General features: G+C 46.3%; 1 protein-coding gene across 1 annotated transcript in view; it reads right to left on the reverse strand.

Moving 5' to 3' along the window:
* Positions 1-26,017, reverse strand: part of EFHC2 (EF-hand domain containing 2) — a 173,552-nt gene that overhangs the window by 43,513 nt on the left and 104,022 nt on the right. Inside the window, exon 9 of the mRNA XM_075589734.1 lies at positions 11,636-11,778. Within this exon, the coding sequence (XP_075445849.1) occupies positions 11,636-11,778 (143 nt within the window). The remainder of the gene's footprint in view (positions 1-11,635; positions 11,779-26,017) is intronic.

Here is a 26,017-nt window from a genome sequence, read left to right on the forward strand (position 1 = left end):
TGTGTTGGCAAGTAATTAGCCTACCTACACCCTGACCGGCTGGTCTAATAACCTATAGGGCAAATGTAACCCAATAGAGACAATGGGGGTCATGCACTAAGCTCCGTTAATTCGTTTTTAGAGTGCAAAGTGCTCTTAGAACATGATGTTGCGCTGAACACAATGCACTAAGCCACGCAGACAGGCACTTTGCGCTCTAAAACTGACTTTTTTCAGGAAATTTTTCTAAGTCCCACTTTGCTCGTTCGTTACCCTGTTTGCGTTAAATGCTGCCCTTAAGCGGGATGCACTAAGCAACGCAACCTTAGAGTACGCGAAAGTTGCGTTCAACAGAACACTTAAGCTCAAGGTAGACGCAAAAAAGCTGGACTTTGAAAACTTTCTTGCTTTACATTTTTGCATGCGCAACACCCATACAACAGGCCAGCGGGTGTCCCCGGCTGACCCCGCAGGGGTCCCCGAGGGAGGCCGGGGGTTGCGCGGGTATCCCCGGCTGACTCCACGGCCGTCCCGGGGTCCCCGCGGGAGTCCCAGGGTACCCGCGGGCCTGCGGTACTAATGTTGTGCCTACAAAAATAATAAACAATATTTATAACTAAATACTGTACACCCCCCTAACACATACAGTACAATAATGTGCAAAATAACTATTATCCAGATATAGATAATAGATTATTTGCCCATTATTAAATACTGCATTAGCATACCTAAATAAAAACAGTAGCCAGCTAATCCAATGAATACAGGCAGTAACAACATCAACAATGAATTAATTAAACCATTAACCAATGAAACCAATTAATTCCTAAACCAACTCAAAATGAATAGTAACACTAACCAATTAAACCAATGAATTAATACAAAATTAATGAATGTAAACATTAAAAGACAAAGAAATACATTCAAAACAATATCTGAAATAACCATAAAACGCATTAACTACAAACAAACACCAATCGCAAACATTTTATTTCATTAAGCAGGAAAAAAACAAACAATCACATCCACATAAGAAATTGAAATTAAAAAAACCAACAGCAATACCAAGCCACAAATGTCCCCCAAATATTGTCATAATAATGTATTAATCTGTACACTAAAGTGGTACAGAATAATATATTATCAGTCAATGTGTCTCCCCCAAAAAAATCAAAAAACACATCCAATGAAGAAACCTGTAAAAAGAGATATTTACAAACGTTCAATATATTACTTACCATTAGAAGCGGTGGCCCTCCGACTCCCGGAAGTTCACGTACCTTGAAGGCCTTCAACAGCATCCGGTGCCATCTGTCATGAAGATCCGGATCAGGTACCCAAATCTTCTTTTTTCTTTCTTTAATCACCTTCTTCTATCTTCATCTGTCACCATTTCTTGATCTTCTTTATCTTCTATCTTCATCTGTCAATCCAAAAAAACCCCATGGTAAATCCCAACCGATGTTATCTCGTCATCTTTTTGGGCTCAAATGAGGCGTCACGGCCTTAAATAGGGCTTGTGACGTCACATTTAGCCTCAAAATGGTTAACAGCCACCTGATTGGCTGTGCAAACCATGTTCCGACTTTTTTTTTTTTACATGACGTCACTTAAAGGGAATGATGCCAGCCAATCAGAATGGCTGTGCTTCATTTGCCTTTAAGATGAGGTGACGAAGCCGGCGTCACATGGTATTTCAGCCAATCAGATCGTGGTGTCATATTCTCTAGCCTGCTGTTCCCATGCTTGGCCACCGGGACTGCTGCCACTCTCAATGTCTGGTTCTAGCCTGCAGTACCTATACTTGCCCACCGGGAGTGCTGCTACTAAACTAAGGAACATTCCAGAATCTGATACCTGACACCTCTGCACCTGTGCTCCACCTCCCAGCCTGCCTATATAAACCTCCATTTCCTGTTCCTCTTTGCCTGTTTATACTGGTTCCTTAGCTTCTGCAAGGTTCCTGTGTTTACTGCTGTGCTAGCTATTGCTATCCTCCTGTTCCAGTTTCCTCGTTGCCGACCTCTGCTTGTTTCCTGACTTCGCTACCTGCTGCCTGCCTCGGACCCCTGCTTGTTTCCTGACTTCGCTCCCTGCTGTTCCTGCCACTGGGATCCACTTCAGCCGAAGTCCAATCCTTGACAGAATAAACAGGCCCTACCATGGATTCCGCCGGAACAGACCTGGCCCAGGCTCGGACACTGCAGGACTTACAACGTATCATGGTTGGTTTCCAAGAACAACAAGGACACCTTATCAAACGTCTTGGTCACGTGGAAGAACAGGATACCCTCCGGAAAGAACGGGATGCCCGCCAGGTAGAACGTGATGCCCGCTGGGAAGAATGTGTCGTCCGCGCGGAAGGATGTGCCCTCCGCTCAGAGGAACGAGCTGCCGCCGCAGAAGCTGAAAACCGTGAACTACGTGCAGCTTTAATCACCGCATCTGGTCAAAAAACTCTGACTGTGCAAACCGCACCCCGTGTAACCCTTCCGGAAAAATTTGGAGGAAAAAGACAATCTTTTCGGGATTTCCTTAATCAATGCAGACATGTGTTCAAGCTTCAGCCTACCATCTATAATACCAACGAAGCCCAGGTTGGACTGATCATAACCCTGCTCAAGGATGAGGCCCTTGCTTGGGTCTCCCCTATGTTAGAACAGGATAGCCCACTACTAAGGGACCTGGAGGAGTTCATCGATGCCATGAGTCTTATTTTTGATGACCCAAATCGTAGTGCAACCGCTGAGGCAACTCTGAACAATCTTCGTCAAGGAAGACGCTCGGCAGCTGAGTACGCCGCTGAATTCCGCAGATGGGTTAACGATACTGAGTGGAATGAGGCCGCGCAGAAATATCATTTTCGGCAGGGTCTCTCGGAGCAAGTTAAAGACGAACTAGCCCGGGTGGAGACCCCAGAGAGATTTCAGGACTTTGTCCGTTTATGCATCCAAATTGATCGTAGGCTTACGGAAAGACGATTGGAGAGACAGGGGTTCATGCCAAGTAACCCCGGGTTTAGAGATGTCAGTACCCCAAGACGTTCCAGGGAGACTGAGGAGGAGCCAATGCAAGTAAATACACTGCGGGGACCCATCTCAACCGGGGAAAGGAATAGACGCCGAACAGAAGATCTCTGTTTATATTGCGGAAACGATGGGCACTATCTCGCTGATTGCCCAAACAAGTCCAGGCGGTCTTCTTTCCAGAGCCCTAGAAGAAATCAGCTGCACGCTATTTCAGAAACTGTTCTCTCTGCTTCTCAAAGGAAAGATAACCCTCCTTCGCTACACCCTCACCTCCTGGTTCCTATTATCATCGAGGAAGGAACACATCGTTTTTCAACCACAGTAATGGTCGACTCAGGGGCGGCAGGGAATTTTAAGGACATAGAATTCGCCAAGAACAATTCGGTATCATTTGTAGCCAAGGAATCGCCAGAAAGGATGGAAGTCGTTGACGGTACGCCCCTGCATTGACTATCGGGAACTAAATAAGATAACGGTGAAGAACAGGTACCCATTACCTCTGATTCCTGAACTATTGGAAAGAATTCGGTCAGCCAAAATCTTTACCAAATTAGATCTCAGAGGAGCGTATAATTTGGTCCGCATTCGACCCGGTGACGAATGGAAAACAGCCTTCCGAACCCGTTATGGGCACTATGAATATCTGGTGATGCCTTTCGGACTCTGTAATGCCCCTGCTACCTTCCAGCATTTAATCAATGATGTCCTCCGAGAGTTATTGCACCAATTCGTAGTGGCATACCTGGATGACATCCTAGTCTTCTCAGATAACATCATGGATCACCAGAGACATGTCCGAATTGTCCTTGAGCGTCTCCATAAGTACAAATTATACATCAAGTTAGAAAAATGCGAATTCGAAAAAACCAGCATGCAATTTCTCGGTTACATCATCTCTCCCGAGGGTTTGAGTATGTACCCAGGCAAGATTCAAGCCGTGGTGGAATGGCCAATCCCTCGGAATGAAAAGGACATTCAGAGATTTGTGGGTTTTGCCAATTTCTATAGACGTTTTATTAAAAATTTCTCTGACATTATTGCCCCAATCACCCAACTCACATGGAAGGAATTCCCCTTCAAATGGTCTCCTAAAGCGAATACGGCATTCGAACAATTGAAGTCACTCATCACATCTGCCCCTATCCTCATCCATCCAAATCCAGAATTACCATTCATCTTGGAAGTGGATGCATCCGACTCCGCTGTTGGTGCCATTCTGTCACAAAGAATTGGACCCAAGATGCTCCTTCATCCATGTGCCTTTTATTCATACCAAATGTCAACAGCTGAACGAAATTATGACATCGGAAACAAAGAACTCTTGGCTATAAAAGCTGCATTCTCTGAGTGGAGACATCTACTGGAGGGGGCCAATCACCCAATTACGGTCTTTACGGATCACAGGAACTTAGAATTCATTCAATCCGCAAAGAGACTGTCTGCGCGACAAGCCAGGTGGGCTCTCTTCTTTGCAAGATTTCAGTTCCACATCTCCTACCGCCCTGGCTCCAAGAATGGAAAAGCCGACGCCTTGTCACGGTCCTTTCCTAATCCTAGTTCAGATAAAGAGCAAAAAGAAACTATTCTTCTAAAAAGAAATTTTTTGGGCGTCACATTCTCCGCCGATCTCCTCACACGAATAAAGGGAGCCTACTCAAATGACTCTTTTCTTAAAAACCCTCCTCCGGAAGCAGAACTATTTCTATGTGATGGTCTCTGGAACTATAAGGATCGTCTGTTCGTCCCTAAGGAGGTAAAATTAGAGGTGCTCCAATTAATGCACGACTCCCGACCCGCTGGTCACCCAGATGTCCTCAAGACACAGGACCTGTTGTCTCGCTCTTTTTGGTGGCCTAAATTAGCACAAGATGTTAAAGACTATGTCCTCTCCTGTGAGACTTGTGCTAGGACCAAGACCCCTCGAGCATCACCTGTGGGTTTACTGCAGCCCCTTCCAGTTCCAACTCGTCCTTGGGGGTCCATATCAATGGATTTTATTGTTGACCTGCCCCGATCAAGTGGACATAATACCATCCTGGTAGTGGTGGATCGACTTACAAAGATGGCTCACTTCATTGCAGCACAGAATCTTCCTTCTGCAGACCAGACAGCCAAGTTGATTGTGAAAGAGGTGTTTCGGCTTCACGGGGCTCCTGATGAGATCATATCCGATAAAGGGGTAATATTCACTTCAAAATTTTGGAGGACCTTCTGTTCCTCTCTAGGAATTCGTTTAAATTTATCGTCTGGCTATCATCCACAATCCAATGGCCAGACAGAAAGGACCAATCAGACTTTGGAACAATACTTACGATGTTTTGTTTGTCATCTCCAGGATGACTGGATTGATTTCCTACCATTAGCTGAGTTTTCATACAACAATTCACATCATTCTTCGACTCAGAAGAGCCCCTTTTTCTCAAATTATGGATTTCATCCAACCTTTATTCCTCGTTTTCCATCTTTGGGCCCCATTCCGGCAGTTACAGAGAAACTGGAGACTCTGCGAGACATCCAGGAGACCCTCAAAGAGACACTTCGTGAGACTCAAGTAAAGTACAAAAGAGCAGCAAACCAACACCGCAGACCCTCCCCAGAATTTCAAGTCGGGGATAAAGTCTGGCTTTCTACAAGAAATCTACGTCTAAAGGTTCCAACCATTAAATTGGGCCAAAAATACATCGGTCCATTTCGCATCTCAGCACTAATAAATCCAGTGTCCTTCAGATTAGAGCTTCCTGAGACCATCAAAATACACCCTGTGTTTCATTCTTCTCTGCTGAAACCTTTCTGTGAGAATCCGTTTCCTGGACGGAGACTTCCTCCCCCTGAACCCATCCTCGTGGATAACGAAGAGGAATTCATTGTGGAGAGAATTTTGGATTCCAGGTTACACCGAGGGAAACTACAGTACCTGGTTCACTGGGGGGGGGGGGGGCTATGGCCCAGAGGAAAGATCTTGGGAACCCAAAGATTTTGTACATGCTCCACGACTAGTCAAAGCTTTTCACCAGAGATATCCAGACAAGCCTAGCAAGGATCGTCCGGAGAACGCTCTTGGGAGGGGGGAGTAATGTCATATTCTCTAGCCTGCTGTTCCCATGCTTGGCCACCGGGACTGCTGCCACTCTCAATGTCTGGTTCTAGCCTGCAGTACCTATACTTGCCCACCGGGAGTGCTGCTGCTAAACTAAGGAACATTCCAGAATCTGATACCTGACACCTCTGCACCTGTGCTCCACCTCCCAGCCTGCCTATATAAACCTCCCTTTCCTGTTCCTCTTTGCCTGTTTATACTGGTTCCTTAGCTTCTGCAAGGTTCCTGTGTTTACTGCTGTGCTAGCTATTGCTATCCTCCTGTTCCAGTTTCCTCGTTGCCGACCTCTGCTTGTTTCCTGACTTCGCTACCTGCCGCCTGCCTCGGACCCCTGCTTGTTTCCTGACTTCGCTCCCTGCTGTTCCTGCCACTGGGATCCACTTCAGCCGAAGTCCAATCCTTGACACGTGGGAACCAATTCCACACTCTGAAATAACATGTGACGCCGACTATCTTGGATTTAGTGAAGGTATGATAAAGCAGTGTTTAATAATGGGCAAATAATCTATTATCCATATCTGGATAATAGTAATTTTGCACATTATTGTACTGTATGTGTTAGGGCGGAGGGGGGAGGTCGTGTATTGATGTTTGTTAATTCTTTTTATAATATACATGTGTTTCATAGTGTAGATGTGCAGGGCGTCTCCGGAGCTGAACAGCATTGGTTTCTGGTCCGAGGACCCCCTACTTCAGGAGATACAGGCCCCATTATGGGGTGCCGATATCCCCTGCACTTTCAAGCGTCCGCGTCACGTGACCGGGACATTGAAATTCTGCAGGGGATACCGGCACCCCATAACGGGGCCTGTATCTCCTGAAGTAGGGGGTCCTCGGACCTGAAACCAATGCTGTTCAGCTCCGGAGACCCCCTGCTCATCTACACTATTATTAAAATGTATTTATTTCGTGTACGATCGCCTGTAACAGCCTTGCATGGAGATGGCAAATCTCCATGCAAATGTTACAAGCGGCTTTTTTTTCTATCAGCTAGCGTACGTAAAGGTTAAGAACGCTAGCAGGGGGAACAAAAGGAACACGTACGCTGTGGCTGTTCTGAGCTATTTTGAGCAGGTACGTTAAAAAATGGCCTCAAGGCCTTAGTGAATCGCGTCCCCGGCTTCACTTTTTAACTAACCTGCTTTTTTGCCAAATCAGAACGCAAAGCCATTGAGCTTAGTGCATAGCCCCCATAGTCCCACTGTCTGACTGTAAAACCTTGAAAACCCAGTAGCCTTTTGATTTGACCCTAAGAATACCTTCTTTGCCGCGGAAGCAGAATGACTGGCCGCCTCCTTCCAGACAGAATGAAATTATCTGCCCAGTTTTTCAAAGTCGCTGCCCCAACCAGTCCCCTGCTTGCTGCCCCCACCGGTCCCCTTCTTGCTGCCTCCACCGGTCCCCTACCCGTTACCTCCACCGGTCCCCTACTCGCTGCCTCCTCCGGTCCACTGCTCACTGCCCCTGCCGGTCGGTCCCCTGTTCGCTGCCTCATGCCTACGTCCATCTGGCTACATCCCTGCTCGAGCTCCCACTAAGTTACGCCACCCTCACACACACGGAGACAGACGCACACACAGAGACACACACAGAAACAGACACACACACTCCGACTGTAAAACATTGAAAACACTGTAACCTTTTGAGGTGACCCTAAGAATAAATTCTTTGCCGCAGGAGCAGAATGACTGGCCACCTCCTTCTGGACACAATGACATTCTCTGCCCAGTTTTTCAAAGATAGGCACCACATTGCTCTTCCAGTGGCGGAAGGGTAAACGTTCAAATTACATACAACCAATGCTGCTTCTCAACCTTTTTTTTTTCTGGGATCGTCCGTGCTGCAACAAGAACTCTAGCTGATGGCAGACCTGCAGCATAACACCGCGGTCACAGCAAAGCTCTTCAATACAGATTTTGCTCCTGCAAGAATTGCTTCTACTAGCGGTAAAATCTTTGAGGTGCCGTGGGCTTAAAATGGCCGATTAACCTATATGCAGCCAAAGGGGATCACTATGGCCTCTTTGGCAGAGCGCGGGTTAACCTGTCTGCTCTGCATCCACACATCTTCACAGATTGTAATTTTTTTCCCTTCTTTTTCTGGAATAGAATCTTTATTAAACCTGTTGCTTATCTTTGTGTGGGGGGTCAGCATGTCGACAAAAGTCTGCCTTACTGTATAAATGTATGTAAAATGACGACTTATTTACATTTTTGTTTGTTTTTTTATTTTAATAAAATCCTTTTTATTAAGCTGCTGCTGCAGGCGCTGCATTCCCCCTCCTCCCTCCCCCTCCCCCCCCCACACAAACACACACATGCTCCCCCTCCAGTGGTTGCGGAAACCTTGATCGCGGCAGCCATTTTTTTTTTTACGCGATCCCGGTAATAATGCAGTCTCATTATGTGGACCCCGAGTACCGTGTTCTAACGGGGTTCAGCTGTATATATGTCACGGTAACTTGTGAAGGGTTATAATATACACAAATATCACTGGGTTGAATTGAACACGACTAAGATATGATAAATTAAGTTTATTCCTTTAAAAAGGTGAACACACAAGATTACACAAATAACATACAGAATATGAACACTTACTTAGTGTTTGGGGCAATGAAGCAATCAGGATCTGGATTGGCAATTCATTCATGATATAGGATACAAAACGAAGTCACAACTAAGACACTGGGCATAGGCTTACACTCGTTTATATGGAGTTTCAGCCCTATCCCTTAACATTGGGTGCCAGGCATTGGTTATCAATTACCTCCACCCAATTACCCATTGCCACCTCACGTGGGAGTAAGGTAATACCTGCCCACAGGGGCGGGCATTATTCTAATCAGGGGCTCATTTCCCTAGCCCCCTCCCACAAGACTGGCGTCGTCTAGTCTGCCTGGGACAGGAAATCCTTTGTCTCAAGGTGTGAAACACAACACTTTACACAAGTACCCATGTCCTGCTCTGCTTTGTCCTAGCATACACAAGCAGGGTGGGGGAGCCTTTGATCAGGGGGCTTATTGTAGACCACTTGTCGCCCCCTGAGCAGTAACATACCATATGGGCCTCTAGCTTTCCCGGGCTTAGAATTACCAGGGATGCAGAGTAACATTTTAATATCAAACATATATTAAAATAATCTGTTCTGTGGGTCTGAGCGGGCTGAAATTTGCCAAGTCCTCATGCCGGAGGACCCTTGCCATAGGGGCCAAATATCAGCCTTCCACGACCCCCAGAACCGGAGATACAAAAACCAAGTTAAAATCCCCTATTAACTTTAATGCAGGATTCTCCGCTATAAGCTAAAAGAAATCACTACATTTCACTCTTCCTTTGAAATCAATGGGCTCCGCCTCTATAGGCTTTTAATGGAGCAACTCCGCCATTGAAGTCAATGGGAAAACCTCATTTTTCACAGTTACCCATACTCCGTCTGGTTGATCGGAGAGGGCTGGAAATTGCCATGCAGTCAAATCCCAGCCCTCTGGTACTCACAGAACCGGAAATATGGGTTTCCACTTCACATACTTTCGGACTTAGCCGTTTCAAAGCCACGCGGCTTTCCTCCATTAGAATTAATATGGCCGGCGCTGCCATAGGATTCAATGGGACCTCCGCTACCATTGAAGTCAATGGGAAACACACACATTTTAAATTTGCCATGCAGTCATGCCGGAGCAGTGACTACATCCTGGCCAAATCCCAGCCCTCTGGTCCCCACGGAACCATAGTTATGGGTTTTCAGTTTACACTGTTTTCCACTTAGTGCTTGAAAGCTACGCGGCTTTCTCCGCCATTACGGTCAATGGTAGGACCCTCGTGGCCGGCGCGACCCTTTCTCGTCGCCATTAATTGTCGGACCCTGTTGGGGTCAAGAGGGGGTTCCTAGGGGCCAGGGGCAAAACAAATTTTATTACTGGGTGCCCTAGAACAAAAGTTCCCACGCCAATTGGACGTGTACTTGACCGAGACCTGATCAAAGCTCTTTTTAGACATTGTTTCCGCTCTTGCGGTTTTGCGGTCTGGCTGTCTGCCAGCTCGTCTCCGGAGGTCGGCTTCAAGGAATCCCCATTGAAATGCATTACTCCATTCACTTTCAATGAGGAACCGCCGCTCCTTCTCTCGGGCGCCACCTGCAGGTCTTCTATGATATCGGGCCCAAATCGCCGGAATCTCCACAGGGTTACATGGAGCTGTAATGGCGACCTATGGAGAGACTGCAAAATGGAGCCTGCAAAGGTGGGAAAGGGGACAAAGGGCCATAAACCTGCAAGTGCAATTAACCCTTTCCCTCCCGGCCTGATCCCAGTGTATGTGGTTGATGCATACACTGTACAGGTACAAATACCAATAATTGTACCCATATACATTTCTATCACATAGAACACAGTTTGCCCTGAGGCTGGGGAATAAAAATATATAAATTCTCTCTAAATATGGGAATAGCAGAACCAAGGGACGTACCTTTTGATTGTAAAGCAGGGGAACATATGTATTATAAGTACATTTCGGGTTAACCCCTCACTTCCCAGACGGTGGAAGGGGGTGCCTAATGGGGGTGACACCTTTATTACTCACTTGGCACCCTTCCCCCATCACAATATATATATTTAAAAGCAGACGAAAAGATGAATAGAAGTGAATGCCTCATTAACTATGTCATTACGTTTCTCAACATGTTAATAAATTGGAGGTAAAATATTTATAGCAAAACCAAAACAAAATCCAGTGAAGTCAGCATGTATGTTACATACATAAATGCATTTTCTATATTTCTATAAACTTTTGTTTCCTTTCAATTAAACTGTAGCATTTTGAAACATGTTCCCAATGGATGTAAAATCAATGTATAACTACAATAAAGAAAGCAACTGGTTGTCACACTTCTGAACTTAAATTGACTTGGAGGTGGAGATTCCTTAACATCCGATACTGCTTCAAATCAATGCTGAGATTTGTCTGAATCACAGTGTGATAACCCGAATCAGAGGATAGAGAATCCAGCTGTGACAATTGGCACTACTAATTCCAACAACTTCAATACACAGTTGAAATCAAACAGTCTGTGTTTCAATAAATTACAATTAAGGTTTTTTTGTGACTTCTAGTTTCTTATTAGACAATAAGAATTATAAAAATAGTTGGAAGCATAATATCACATAGTATAATGTAAAATAATAATAATAAAATTAACGATTACCAAAATATTTTTTTTACTTATATAAGCATACTAATTGTAGCAAATAAAGACACTAATTTGTTTACCTCTAACCAGACATTAAAAACTTTATGGTGGGTAAACAACAAGTGACAAAAACCCTCCACAGTACAGTAAATAAAAATACCACTTGTGGTGCATTTCATACAGGTTTACCTATCAAATTCTCTCAGGATTTTTTTTTATTTTAATAAATCTGCTGCAATTTATTTATGTATTTATTGCTGTGGTTTTGTCCCAGTTTTGAAGCTGGGAGATATTAACAAATAGACTCCAGAGTTAACTACATCTTGAATATATTAATTTACTTTACCAGAGTTTCGTTGTGGAGGCTCAAAAACAGAAATAGAGTCATCACTTAAGAAGTAGGATATGATGAACTTTCGATCCTCGTCAATAGGGCTGTCGGTAGCAAGTTTTGCAACAAACCTGAGCACATTACTATCAAGTCCATGCCTAAAACAAAGATAAGAATTATCATTGGTGTTACCATCCTCAAAATAATTATTTTAAATTACAATTTGTTGGGGTAGTTTTAATGGTTGATGTCATTCTGAATTTGCAGAAAATGAAATAATAAACCACCTGTTCAGACAATGTAAAAAAGCTGCTGTAATGAGAAATAACAGAGCGAGCACTGAAGAAAAAAATCTACACTGGCGACACACTTTATTCGAGCTCGGCTAGTCCCACGAATTCGGGTATACCCGGGTGTATTGAGGTTTGTGACTGTTTTCTGCCCGAGTGCATTGAGGTATTTTCCAGGCAGGGATTGAAGCATTTTATTCCCGCTGGCTGCAATACTGCACAGTATATATATATATATACTGCATTACAATTCATGAATTTATGCCATCTGGTAGACACGAGAAGCATTGCAGCCTATTAAATCCTAATCATTATCATTTACCAGATCAGCCGCCCGTCAGCCAGGCATGAACCCAGGCTGGGAAGGCAAACGCAACGGGGCTTGTCAGAGGTGAGGAGCGGCGCATTCCAGGTATCTGCCAGGTACATACTGGGTATTTGCTCGAATAAAGTGTGTCGGTGCAGTACATATGTTAGGTGAGCTTATCAAGAAGAAAAAAAATGCATTTCAATTTGCAATGCATGTAAAAATACCAAACTGCTTATGGTCCATATCTGCTAAGTATTCTTCTGAGATGTCTTCCTGCGCTTAAAGGCACCTGAGCTGTCCTCACACTGAAAGTGCTCCAAGGTGTTTTCCAATTCCATACAGTGTCTTATGGCAGAAGACTGCATAGTAAATATGGTCCATATATGTACAAAGTAGCAAACCTTAGCGTGCACGACCATGACAGTCACGGTCCAGAAGGATTAATGCTGCGGGAGGTCCCATTCAGAAGTATGGACCTCGCAGCATTATCACGGCAGATACTGTTCACAGTGTCGCAGACCTTTGCTTTTCCATCTGCGGTGGTGGGGACTGTAACCTCTGTATATGTTAATGTAATAAGACAGCGTTTCCCAAATGGGGTTCCGCAGAACCCTGGGGTTCCGTGGAGCAGTCCCAGGGGTTCCACCGACAGACAGGACGCCTGAACTCACTGTGCCGGATTTCCCCCTCAAAAAAGCAGTCTGTAGCTGCAATTTCTCATTCAGCCATTAGGTGGTGCTGTGCTGCACAGCTGATGCAGCACCTCGTCTGCCTTGCTTCATGCAGCGCGATAAGGTCTGTGTCAGGGTGTCAATGTGAGGGGGGTGAAAGATACATGGAGAGGTGGATGGGGGTGAAAAACACATGGAGAGGTGGGTGGGGGTGAAAGAGACATGGAGGTGGGAAGGGGGTGAAAGAGACATGGAGGTGGGAGGGGGTGAAAGAGACATGGAGGTGGGAGGGGGGTGAAAGAGGCATGGAGGTGGGAGGGGAGTGAAAGGGACAAGGAGGTGGGAGGGGGTGAAAGAGACATGGAGGTGGGAGGGGGTGAAAGAGACATGGAGGTGGGAGGGGTTTGAAAGAGACATGGAGAGGTGGGAGGGGGTGAAAGAGAGACTTGGGGGTGTGAGACATTGGGGTGAGGGAGAGACACACTCAGGGAGGGAGAGTGAGAGAGACACTGAGGAGGGAGAGTGAGAGAGACACTGAGGAGGGAGAGTGAGACACTGAGGAGGGAGAGTGAGAGAAACAGGAGGGAGAGAGAGAGAGAGACTGAGGAGGGAGAGTGAGAGAGACACTGAGGTGAGGGAGAGACACTGGCTAGAGACACTGGGGAAGGGAGCAGTGGGGGTCTTTGAAAAATGTATTGGGGGGTAGGGGTCTTTTAAAAATGTATTGGGGCGGTGGGGGTCTTTTAAAAATGATCTTGAACCAAGAAAATGTTTAGCCTGCGGCGCATTTATTATTATTTTTTTTCATGTGCTGTGCTAAAAATATTTAAGGGGTTCCATTCTGTTTTACAAAATATAAAAGGGTTCCACGGCTAAATTTATTTGGGAAATACTGTAATAAGAGCATGCAGATATTTTCATAAACTAAAATTGGAATAATGTCATCAATTTATTTTGCATTATAAGGTGTGACAAGCGACAGAGAAGCCCAATGCTACATCCAATATGACAAAAATACACAGTAAAATATTTATATATTCTCTTGAAAAGGGGTAATTTAGTTTAACCCTTTGGCCAAAGCATTGTAAGCCTGTGAGCCACGACAAGGCATACCCAGTTCACAGGTCCTAACACTACCAGATAAAATACTAATATACATCTATTAGGATTAAAATTCTCATTTACCTCTGTTCGGAGGGAGAAAGACCAACATTGGATCTATATCTAGTAAAATTAAAAGGACCTGCTGACTAGGGAAGTGGGGAGGGACGGGCTTAAAACCTGGTACGGATGGGGCCACTAACCTCCAACAGCTGAAACAGCTGAAAATAAGTTAAACAACACACAGAACCCCAGCTAGCTCTTTTTGGGAACCCCTGAGCCCCCACAAAATATATATGTATATAATTGTCAAAAAGGAGAGCTATTGAGCATGGCAAATGTATACAACAAGCGACAGAAAAACACACTGCAAACACACAACACACTGCACACACTCACAGCACACTACACACACTCACAGCACACTACACACACTCACAGCACACTGCACACACTCACAGCACACTGCATACACTCACAGCACACTGCACACACTCACAGCACACTGCACACACTCACAGCACACTGCACACACTCACAGCACACTGCATACACTCACAGCACACTGCAACACTCACAGCACACTCACAGCACACTGCACACAATCACAACACACTGCATAAACTCACAACACACTGCACATACTCAAAGCACACTGCACACACTGCACACACTCACAGAACAAAGCACACACTCACAACACACTGAACACACTCACAGCACACTGAACACACTCACAGCACACTGCACACACTCACAACACACTGCACACACTCACAACACATACTCACAACACACTGCACACAATCACAACACACTGCACACACTCACAGCACACTGCACACACTCACAACACACTGCACACACTCACAGCACACTGCACACACTCACAACACACACAACACACACTCACAGCTCACTCACAACCCCCCCCACCCCACCAACCTACCTCTGGTGTCAGCTGCTGGGGGATCGGAGCGGGGCTGGCAAGGGGGGGGGATCGGAGTGGGGCTGGCAGAGGTGATCGGAGCGGGGCTGGCGGGGGAGATCGGAGCATGGCTGGCAGGGGGATCGGAGCATGGCTGGCAGGGGGGATCGGAGCAGAGCTGGCAGGGGGATTGGAGAAGGGCTGGCGGGGGGAATCGGAGCGGGGCTGGCAGGGGGGGTTCGCAGCGGGGCTGAAGGGGGGGATCGGAGCGTGGCTGGTGGGGGGGGGATTGGAGTGGAGCTGCTGGGGGAAGTGAGGCTGCTAGGGGAAGTGAAGCTGCTGGGGGAAGTGCGAGGGGACATGTAGGGCTGCTGGGGGATGTGTAGGACTGCCGGCCACTTCTTATCCCCTCCCCCCTCCTACATATCGGGCGCGCAGTGGCCATTTAAATTTTTTTTTAGTGCGGCCCCGGTTATAGCGCGGTCGGATTGGGTATATATATACAGTTGTGTGAAAAAGAAAGGACACCCTCTTTGAATTCCATGGTTTTACATTCCAGGACATAATAACAATCATCTGTTCCTTAGCAGGTCTTAAAATTAGGTAAATACAACCTCAGATGAACAATAACACATGACATATTACACCGTGTCATGATTTATATAACAAAAAAAAAGCCAAAATGGAGAAGCCATATGTGAAAAAGTAAGTACACCCTAACTACTTCCATAGGGATTAAGACGCTAAGTAGCAGACAGGTGCTGCTAATCAAATGCCCTTGATTATTTGATAATCTGCAAGTGTGATCACCTCTATAAAAGCCGAAGTTTTAGCAGTTTGCTGGTCTGGAGCATTCAGGTGTGTGTTAACACTAGGCCAAGGAGGAAAGACATCAGCATTGATCTTAGAGAAGCAATTGTTGCTGCCCATCAATCTGGGAAGGGTTATAAGGCAATTTCCAAACAATTTAAAGTCCATCATTCTACAGTGAGAAAGATTATTCAAAAGTGTAAAACATTCAAGACAGTTGCAAATCTTCCCAGGAGTGGACGTCCCAGCAAATTTACCCCAAGGTCAGACCGTGCAATGCTCAGAGAAATTGCAAAAAAAACAAGAGTTACATCTCAGACTCTACAGGTCTCAGATAGCATGTTAAATGTTAATGTTCATGATAGTACAATTAGAAAAAGACAGAACACGTATGGTTTGTTTGGAAGGGTTGCCAGGAGAAAGCCTCTTCTCTCTAAAAAGAACATGGCAGCATGGCTTAGGTTTGCAAAGTTGCATCTGAAAAAACCACAAGACTTCTGGAACAAGGTCCTTTGGACAGACGAGACCAAAGTGGAGATGTTTGGCCATAATGCACAGCGCCACGTTTGGCGAAAACCAAACACAGCATATCAGCACAAACACCACATACCAACTGTCAAGCACGGTGGTGGAGGGGTGATTATTTGGGCTTGTTTTGCAGCCACAGGACCTAGGAACCTTGCAGTCATTGAGTCGACCATGAACTCCTCTGTATACCAAAGTATTCTAGAGTCAAATGTGAGACCAAAATTGGGTCATGCAACAGGACAATGATCCCAAGCACACCAGAAAATGATTACTTCAAGTTATTGCTGCTAAAACTGGTTCTACAAGCTATTGAATCATAAGGTATACTTAGTTTTTCACACATAGCTTCTCCATTTTGGCTTTATTTTTGTTAAATAAATCATGGCACGCTGTAATATGTCATGTGTTGTTGTTCATCTGAGGTTGTCTTTACCTAATTTTAAGACCTGCTAAAGAACAGATGATTGGTCTTATGTCCTGATATGTAAAACCATAAAGTTCAAAGAGGGTGTACTTTCGTTTTCACACCACTGTATATAAAGTTAGGCCCGGAAATAATAGGACACTGACACAATTTTCATAATTTTGGCTCTGTACGCCAAAAATATGGATTTGAAATGAAGCAACCAAGATTCAATAGAAGTGCACATTTTCAGCTTTAATTCAAGGGGTTGAACAAAAATATCGTATGAAACGTTTAGGAATTGCAACCATTTTCATACACAGTCCCCTTATTTCAGGGGCTCAAATGTCATTGGACAAATTGACACAATCATAAATAAATTGTTCATTTTTAATACTTTGTCTAGAATCCTTTGCAGGCAATGACTGCTTGAAGTCTGGAACGCATGGACATCACCAAACGCTGGGTTTCCTTCTTTGTGATGCTTTGCCAGGCCTTTACTGCAGCTATCTTCAGTTGTTGTTTGTTCGTGGGTCTTTCTGCCTTAAGTTTTGTCTTGAGCAAGTGAAATGCATGCTCGATCGGGTTGAGATCAGGTGATTGACTCGGCCGTTGCAGAATATTCCACTTCTTTGCCTTAAAAAACTCCTGGGTTGCTTTTGCAGTATGTTTTGGGTCATTGTCCAATCAACTTTGCTGAATCTGAGCAAACAATATATCCCTATATACTTCAGAATTCATCCGGCTGCTTCTGTCTTCTGTCACATCATCAATAAACACTAGTGATCCAGTGCCATTAGAAGCCATGCATGCCCATGCCATCACACTGCCTCCACCGTGTTTTACAGATGATGTGGCATGCTTCGGCTCATGAGCCGTTCCAAGCCTTCTCCATACTTTTTTCTTCCCATCATTCTGGTACAGGTTGATCTTAGTTTCATCTGTCCAAAGAATGCTGTTCCAGAAGTGGGCTGTCTTTTTGAAGTGAAACTTCTTTAGTGGCACCTATTCTGATGGCGTAAAACGGGAGAGTTGGGGGCGAAATGTGAAACGGAAGTGACGTCACGGCTCCCCCTCCCCCTGCCCCTATACGCCTGCTGTGCCTTCTAACGTCCGCCGCTCCCCCCACACACCCGCTGTGACATGCGGCGCCGCTCCTAACGGCCGTTACCCCCACCCATCCACTGCCATGGGTATACCAAGATGACTGGCGCAGAGCTTCCGGTGCTGCGTGTGTAGTAAGATGGTAGAAGCCCCGCAAGTCCTCCGGCTGTGAGAGGAGGAGCCGCTGCTCAGCCTCTCTCCTCCCTCTTCTATACCTCCGCTTCCCTGTGTCCTGCTGACTAACGGGCGCCGCTCTCCCCACACGGCCGGCCGCCGGCGCCGCTCCTAACGGCCGCCGTTCCCCGCTGCCATGCCGCGCATGCGCAGTTGTAATGGCGCCCCTGACGGACGCCACACATGCGCAGAAGTGGCACCATTCCCCCCACACGCCCGAAGGATTGCCCAAATTAAAGATGGCAGAGGAAAGACACACATGCGGCTGGCAGCGGTGCCGTTCCCCCCACACGCCCGTGCCGCGCATGCGCAGTAATGACGCAGCACCGTCGGGAGGGAGGGAGGAAGGAAGAGTGCCGAGTGCCGAGTGAGCACGCACACACGCACGCGTTACCATGCCCTGTCACCTCCTGCTCTGGTACAGTAACAGGGGGGGAGGTTGAGCGTGCTGTCCCCCCCGCAGCACAAATAGAGGGGGGGAGGAAGAGGGCAGAGCGCCCCACGCGCGTTAAAGTGCCCTTCAGTACCCCCCCCTCCATTGCCCTGTAACTCTGCCGGGGGGCTGGCTGCAGCAGCTCTGCCAGGGGAAGAGAGTGGGGGCTGCTCCAGGCATGTACCTCTGCTAAGGGAGAGGGAGAGGGGGGGAGCTGCTCAGGAGGCTCAAACAGAGTCCCCCGTGTCTGCAGCTCCGTCAGGGGGTGGGGGGAGTCAGGAGAGAGGGTATGTGTGTCATACACTGACTGACACACATACACACAGTGACTGACACACATACACACACTGACTGACACACACACACTGTGTAACACACACCACACACACACTGACGGACATACACACACACATACACTGACACACACACATACACTGACTGACACACATATAAACTGACTGACACACATACCTCCGCAGGGGGGCTGGCTGTCGCAGGACACACAGCCCGCAGCTCTGCCGGGGGGAGACTCAGACAGAGACCCCCCGTGTGCGCAGCTCAGCTGGGGTGGAGGGAGTCAGGAGAGAGGGGGGCAGGACACAGAGAGAGACATACACACCACACACAGAGAAACACACACACACACTGACTGACACACACACCCAAGGAATTCAGCAGTAGAAGAACAGAGTTCATCAATAGTGCTCTAAATGACTATGGATAATGAAAATAACAATGTCAATTCAGATATTCTTGATAGAAGATGTCTTGATGCAGGCTATTGATATATAGGTGAGTATTGGGTATGTAGGTGAGCGCTGTGTAGAGGACATGTATATTGAAGTCCTAGAGGTGTTGTGAATGAAGAGTGTTAAGCTCCATCACATCACTCCTAATGAGGACAATGTCACACACGCTTGAACCACCCTAGTGTATACCTCCAAAAGGAAATAAAGGATAAACTCACATGAAAAAAGCCTGGTTTCTTCTTGTTGGTGGCGTGCATCCGGAAAAGTGGTAGATAGGTGGGTATTCTGCTGGAGGCAGTGTGTCAGAGCACAGCCATAAATGATCAGGAAAGCAGCTTGTGGTTAAAAGATATTCTTTATTCGGACATCATGGTGCAGTCAGGAAAATGGAGGGAGCTCTTACGCGTTTCACGCCTCGTTGGCGCTTCGTCAGAGAGTCGAAGGCGCCAACGAGGCGTGAAACGCGTAAGAGCTCCCTCCATTTTCCTGACTGCACCATGATGTCCGAATAAAGAATATCTTTTAACCACAAGCTGCTTTCCTGATCATTTATGGCTGTGCTCTGACACACTGCCTCCAGCAGAATACCCACCCACCCAAGGAATTCAGTTACTATAATACGTGCAAATAGCTAAAACACGCGGTAAAACTTCTTTGTGTTTTGGAACTGAAATTGTGTTTTGATTTTTAATTAAAAACATCACCATCACAAATACAATTTCTGTGACAAAAGACAAAGAAGTTTCACTTACTATGCGCGTGCACAGTACACACAGCTTTTTTTTAGTTATTAAAGTCTAATCTGGCCTTTCTATTCTTGAGGCTTATGAATGGTTTGCACCTTGTGGTGAACCCTCTGTATTTGCTCTCGTGAAGTCTTCTCTGTATGGTAGACTTAGATGATGATATGCCTACCTCCTGGAGAGTGTTCTTCACTTGCCTGGATGTTGAGAAGGGGTTTTTCTTTACCATGGAAAGGATCCTACGATCATCCACCACTGTTGTCTTCCATGGACGTTCAGGCCTTTTTGTGTTGCAGAGCTCACAAGTGCGTTCTTTTTTTCTCAGAATGTACCAAACTGTTGATTTGGCCACTCCTAATGTACCTGCTATCTCTCTGATGGATTTTTTTTTTTGCAGCCTAAGGAAGGATCCCGTTTCACTTGCATTGAGAGCTCCTTTGACCGCATGTTATGGGTTCACAGCAACAGCTTCCAAATGCAAATGCCACACCTGGAATCAACTCCAGACCTTTTACCTGCTTAATTGATGATGAAATAACGAAGGAATAGCCCACACCTATCCATGAAACAGTTTTTGAGTCAATTACTTTTGGTCCCTTGAAAAAGAGGGGGCTACATATTAAAGAGATGTAATTCCTAAAGCCTTGCTCCAATTTGGATGTGAATACCCTCAAATTAAAGCTGATAGACTGCACTTTAAGCCCATATTCATTATTTAACTGTAACTTGAATTTATTTTGTAAACAGCCGAAATAACAAAACTTGTATCGGTGTCCAATTATTTCCGGACTTAACTGTATATATACAGTGGTTGATAAATCACCCAAAAATCTACTCGCCGAACCAAAAAATCTACTCTCCACCTAGCCCCGCCCTAGTCCCACCCCATGTCCTGACCCAGTCCCGCCCCATGTTCCACCCCTCGTCCCTCCCCCAGCTCTACACCTAGTCCCTCCCCCAGCCCCAAAAAATAAATAAATTGAATAAATTCCTAGTAAGAACAACATTCGTTTTTGACATACGTTTATTTATTGTATTAAGTTATACTACAATTAGTCCTTGTTATGTGTGTATATAAATGTCGGATCTGGAAAAAAAAGCCAGATATGAATGACTAGTTTCCTGAATCCCTTAACCAGTGTCAGGATGCCCACACTTCACAATTTCTAAAGCAGCAATCCCGCCTGGGATCTTACCTGATCCACAGTCCCTCAATGTCTAGCTACCCTCATTCCCGCAATGTTAGATGTTGGAGGGGACTGGGTGACTGGGTGGGGCGTGATTGACTGGGTGGGGGGTGACTGACTGGGTGACTGGGTGGGGGGACTGACTGACTGGGTGACATGGTGGGGGGTGAATGACTGGGTGACTGGGTAGGGGGTGACTGACTGGGTAACTGGGTGGGGGGACTGACTGGGTGACTGGGTGGGGGGGTGACTGGGAGGGGTGCGACTGACTGGGTGACTGGGTGGGAGGTTGACTGACTGGGTAACTGGGGGGGGGGGTGACTGACTGGGTGACTGGGTGACTGACTGGGTGACTGGGTGACTGGGTGACTGGGTGGGGGGTGAATGACTGGGTGACTGGGTGGGGGTGACTGACTGGGTGACTGGGTGGGGGGCCTGACTGGGTGACTGGGTGGGGGGATTGACTGGGTGACTGGGTGGGGGGGGCTGACTGGGTGACTGTGTGGGGGGCTACTTCTGGTGTCCTGCACACACACAAAGTCACTCTCTCTCCCATACTGTACACACACAATCTCTCTCCCATACACACACACACACTCTCTCTCATATACACACACACACACTCTCCCATACACACTCTGCCAAGGGAGCGCCAGGGACCGGGGGGAACTAACACCCCCGCACCACCACTGCCCCGCTTTCCCCCCCCCCCCCCATGCGCGACAGTCTCCCGCCCCAAGCAGGCAGCCAAGGGGGAGCACCGGAGACAGGGGGGGAAGGAATACCACCGCTACCACCTCCACTGCCCCGCACCACCCGCTCCCCCCCCCCTCCGCCATTCTCCAGCCCCGCGCGGGCAGCCAAGGGAGCACCGGGTACCGGGGGGGAAGGAATACCCCCACTACCACCTCCACTGCCCTACACCACCACGTGCTCCCCCCCTCTGCCATTCTCCTGTCCCGCGCGTGCATCCAAGGGAGCTAGCCAGCCACGGCGCAGGAGACAGGGACACCGCGCACATGCGCGAGCAACACACACACACTTTTACACTTACCCATGCAGAGAAGGAAGGGCGGCTTGACTGCTCAGCGCCCCCCCCCCCAAAAAAAAAAGGCCTGACAGCTCCATCCCGCGTCACAGCCAATGAGCCAATCAGCTAGAGAGATTATTTATTTATTTATTTATTTGAGCAGGGATTTTTTTTTTGCAGAGCAGGGGAAATCTAACTGGCCACGAGCCAATTTCCACTCGCCAAGTGCGAGTGGGCGACCGGGTTTGTCGAACACTGTATATTTATATATATAATCCAATGCACAGCCGGCACACCATTAGCAAGTAAATAAGTTTTGGTGCTTATCCCATAAAGCAATAACAGACCATACGATACCGGTTGCAACACGACATCAAGGGACAGCACGCAGGTAAGTAGATCATACATTTTCTATATTTGATAGAAGACACAAAAAACGACGTTTCGGTCCCCCAGTGGGACCTTTAGCATCACCTTGAGAAAGGTCCCACTGGGGGGACCGAAACGTCGTTTTTTGTGTCTTCAATCAAATATAGAAAATTTATGAACTACTTACCTGCGTGCTGTCCCTTGATGTCGTGTTGCAACCGGTATCGTATGATATATATATATATATATATAGATAGATATATATATATAGATATATATATATACTGTGTGTGTATATATATATATATATATATATATATATATATATATATATATATATATATATATATATATATATATATGTATGTATGTATGTATGTATGTATGTATGTATGTATGTATGTATATATATATATATATTATGTGTATATATATATATATATATATATATATATATATATATATATATATATATAATATATATATATATACATACATTCATACATACATACATACATACATACATACATACATATATATATATATATATATTGTGACAAACGGCTTACTCCGGGGCTCCGCCGTCTGTCCGGGACTGTTAGAACACGGTCTTTTAGGGTAGGTTAAATGATGAGACGTCACGTACTGTTCCTTTAAACAGGCTATGCCTGGTTTATTCAGTCCCAGGCACTGAGACTGCCACAGTTTAAACAGAAAACAAAGCCAAACAAAAAGCTGCTCGTCTGAGCGATAACTTAAACTTAGATGTCCCTGACTCAGAGTTGGAAGTGGCTTGTCCACTTCCACCAACAAAATAAGTACCTTTGCAGTCTTTAGACAAACTAACAGAATGAATGAAGCGATTTGGGAAAGAGGCTTTCTCACCCCTCTGCAGTTCAGCAGCCTTCCAGGCTCTTGGGCGGGGCCCAGAGGAAACAGGAAACAGGTCTTATATACCTGAACTCTAATCAGCATGACAGGTGACAGAAAACAGGCAGCAGACAAACTGTGGAATGGAGTGCCTGTACCACGAGGCTGCCCTGTTCAGCTTAGACAGGACAGAAACTGTTCAGTATCCTGGGAGCCCTGTATATGGAGTTTATTACCAACCCCTGGTTTCTGTCACATATCCTCCCCCCCAGCTCAGACCTCGAGGGGTGAGCGACCATGGATATTAGGGAGTGCATCCTTGACAACCCGTCGGCATTGCCATGTTTGTGCCCCGACCTGTGTTCCACAGAAAATTTAAAGGGCTGTAGGCTTAGGAACCACCTGGTCACCCTAGCGTTCTTCTCCCTATTTTGACACATCCAGGTAAGGGGTGCATGATCTGTGACCAATCGGAACTTTCTCCCCAACAGATAATACTTGAGTGTCTCTACAGCCCACTTTATTGCGAGACACTCTTTCTCGACTATGGAGTAATTTTTCTCCTGGGGATTTAGTTTCCTACTTAAATAAAGGATGGGGTGCTCCTCCCCTTGAGACTCCTGGGAGAGTACCGCCCCCAGCCCTACCTCAGATGCGTCGGTTTGGACTACGAACTCTTTGGAGAAGTCAGGTGTGACCAACACTGGTTGGGCACAGAGAGCTTCTTTCAGGCTTCTAAAGGCCTGTTCGGCTTCGGGGGACCACTTTACCATTAGCGGTCCTCTTGCTTTTGTGAGGTCGGTTAGTGGGGTTGCCTTAGTTGCAAAATTGGGAATAAACCTCCTATAGTAGCCAATTAACCCCAAAAAGGTCCTTACTTGTTTTTTTGTGACTGGCCTTGGCCAATTTTGTATCGCCTCTACTTTGAGTGTTTGTGGTTTGAGTAACCCTCTACCAATAGAATACCCCAGATACTTGGCCTCCTCCAGACCAATAGTGCATTTAGCGGGGTTAGCAGTTAGTCCAGCAGACCGAACTGCGTCGAGCACAGCTTGGACCTTTGGAAGGTGGGACTGCCAATCTTCACTATGGATTACCACATCATCCAGGTAGGCGGCAGCGTACCGAACATGTGGTTTTAAAATTTTATCCATCATTCTTTGGAATGTGGCGGGAGCTCCATGTAAGCCAAAAGGCAGCACCTTATATTGAAAGAGGCCGTCTGGGGTTGAGAAGGCTGTTTTTTCTTTTGCCCTTTCTGTGAGGGGAACCTGCCAGTACCCTTTTGTTAGGTCTAGGGTTGTGAGATATCGGGCTTTGCCCAGTCTCTCTACAAGTTCATCCACCCTGGGCATAGGATAAGTATCAAATTTTGACACCGCGTTTAGTTTCCGGTAGTCATTACAAAACCTTGTTGTACCGTCTGGCTTTGGGACTAAAACTATAGGGCTGTTCCACCCACTTTGGGATTCCTCAATTACGCCTAGTTTTAGCATTTTTTTAACCTCTAAACTTATAGCCTCTCTCTTGGCCTCTGGGATTCGGTACGGTTTAAGGTTAACTCGGACCCCCGGTTCAGAGACTATGTCATGTTTAATTACGTTAGTTTTACCTGGCTGTGTAGAGAAGATTTCTTTGTTCCTTCTCACTAAACTCTGGACCTCTCGTTTCTGATGCACGGACAGTGTTTCAGCTATGCTGACCTCTGGGTCAGTTTCTTGATTCTCTGACGGACCTGGGGGTACTAGGGTTAACAAGACCTCTCTATCTTTCCAGGGCTTGAGTAGGTTTATATGGTAAATTTGCTCAGGTTTCCTCCTACCTGGCTGCCTTACCCTATAATTTACTTCTCCCACTCTTTCCAAGACCTCATATGGCCCATGCCATTTAGCAAGGAATTTACTCTCCACGGTGGGAACCAGAACTAGTACCCTATCACCTGGAAAAAAAATTCTGACCCTAGCACCCTTATTATACGTATTCCTTTGTGCTTCTTGAGCTTTCTCCATGTGTTCCCTCACTATGGGTAGGACTGCAGCAATGCGGTCCTGCATTTGGGCAACATGCTCTATTACACTTCTGTAAGGGGTAACCTCGTGTTCCCAAGTTTCTTTGGCTATATCCAGTAAGCCCCTTGGATGTCGGCCATACAATAGTTCAAACGGGGAGAAGCCTGTGGATGACTGGGGAACTTCCCTAATGGCAAATAACAGGTATGGTAACAAACAGTCCCAGTTTTTCCCATCCTTATCGACCGCCCGGCGTAACATGCTCTTTAAGGTTTTATTGAACCTTTCCACTAAACCATCTGTTTGTGGATGATAGACTGAGGTTCTGAGATGCTTGATTTTTAGGAGTTTACATAGCTCTTTTGTTACTTGGGACATAAATGGTGTTCCCTGGTCAGATAAGATCTCTTTAGGAATTCCGACCCGGGAAAACAGAAGTACTAACTCTTTTGCTATGTTTTTAGCAGAGGTGCTACGTAGGGGAACTGCCTCCGGATATCGGGTAGCATAATCTAATATTACCAATATATGCTGATGTCCCCTAGCAGACTTTATTAGGGGTCCTACTAGATCCATAGCAATCCGGTCAAATGGTACCTCTATTATGGGAAGGGGTACCAATGGGCTGCGGTATGCTTTGAACGGGGCGGTGATCTGACATTCTGGGCATGAGGAACAATAGTTTGTA

This window comes from Ascaphus truei, chromosome 3, assembly GCF_040206685.1.
Source record: "Ascaphus truei isolate aAscTru1 chromosome 3, aAscTru1.hap1, whole genome shotgun sequence".
NCBI classification, from domain to species: Eukaryota; Metazoa; Chordata; class Amphibia; order Anura; family Ascaphidae; genus Ascaphus; species Ascaphus truei.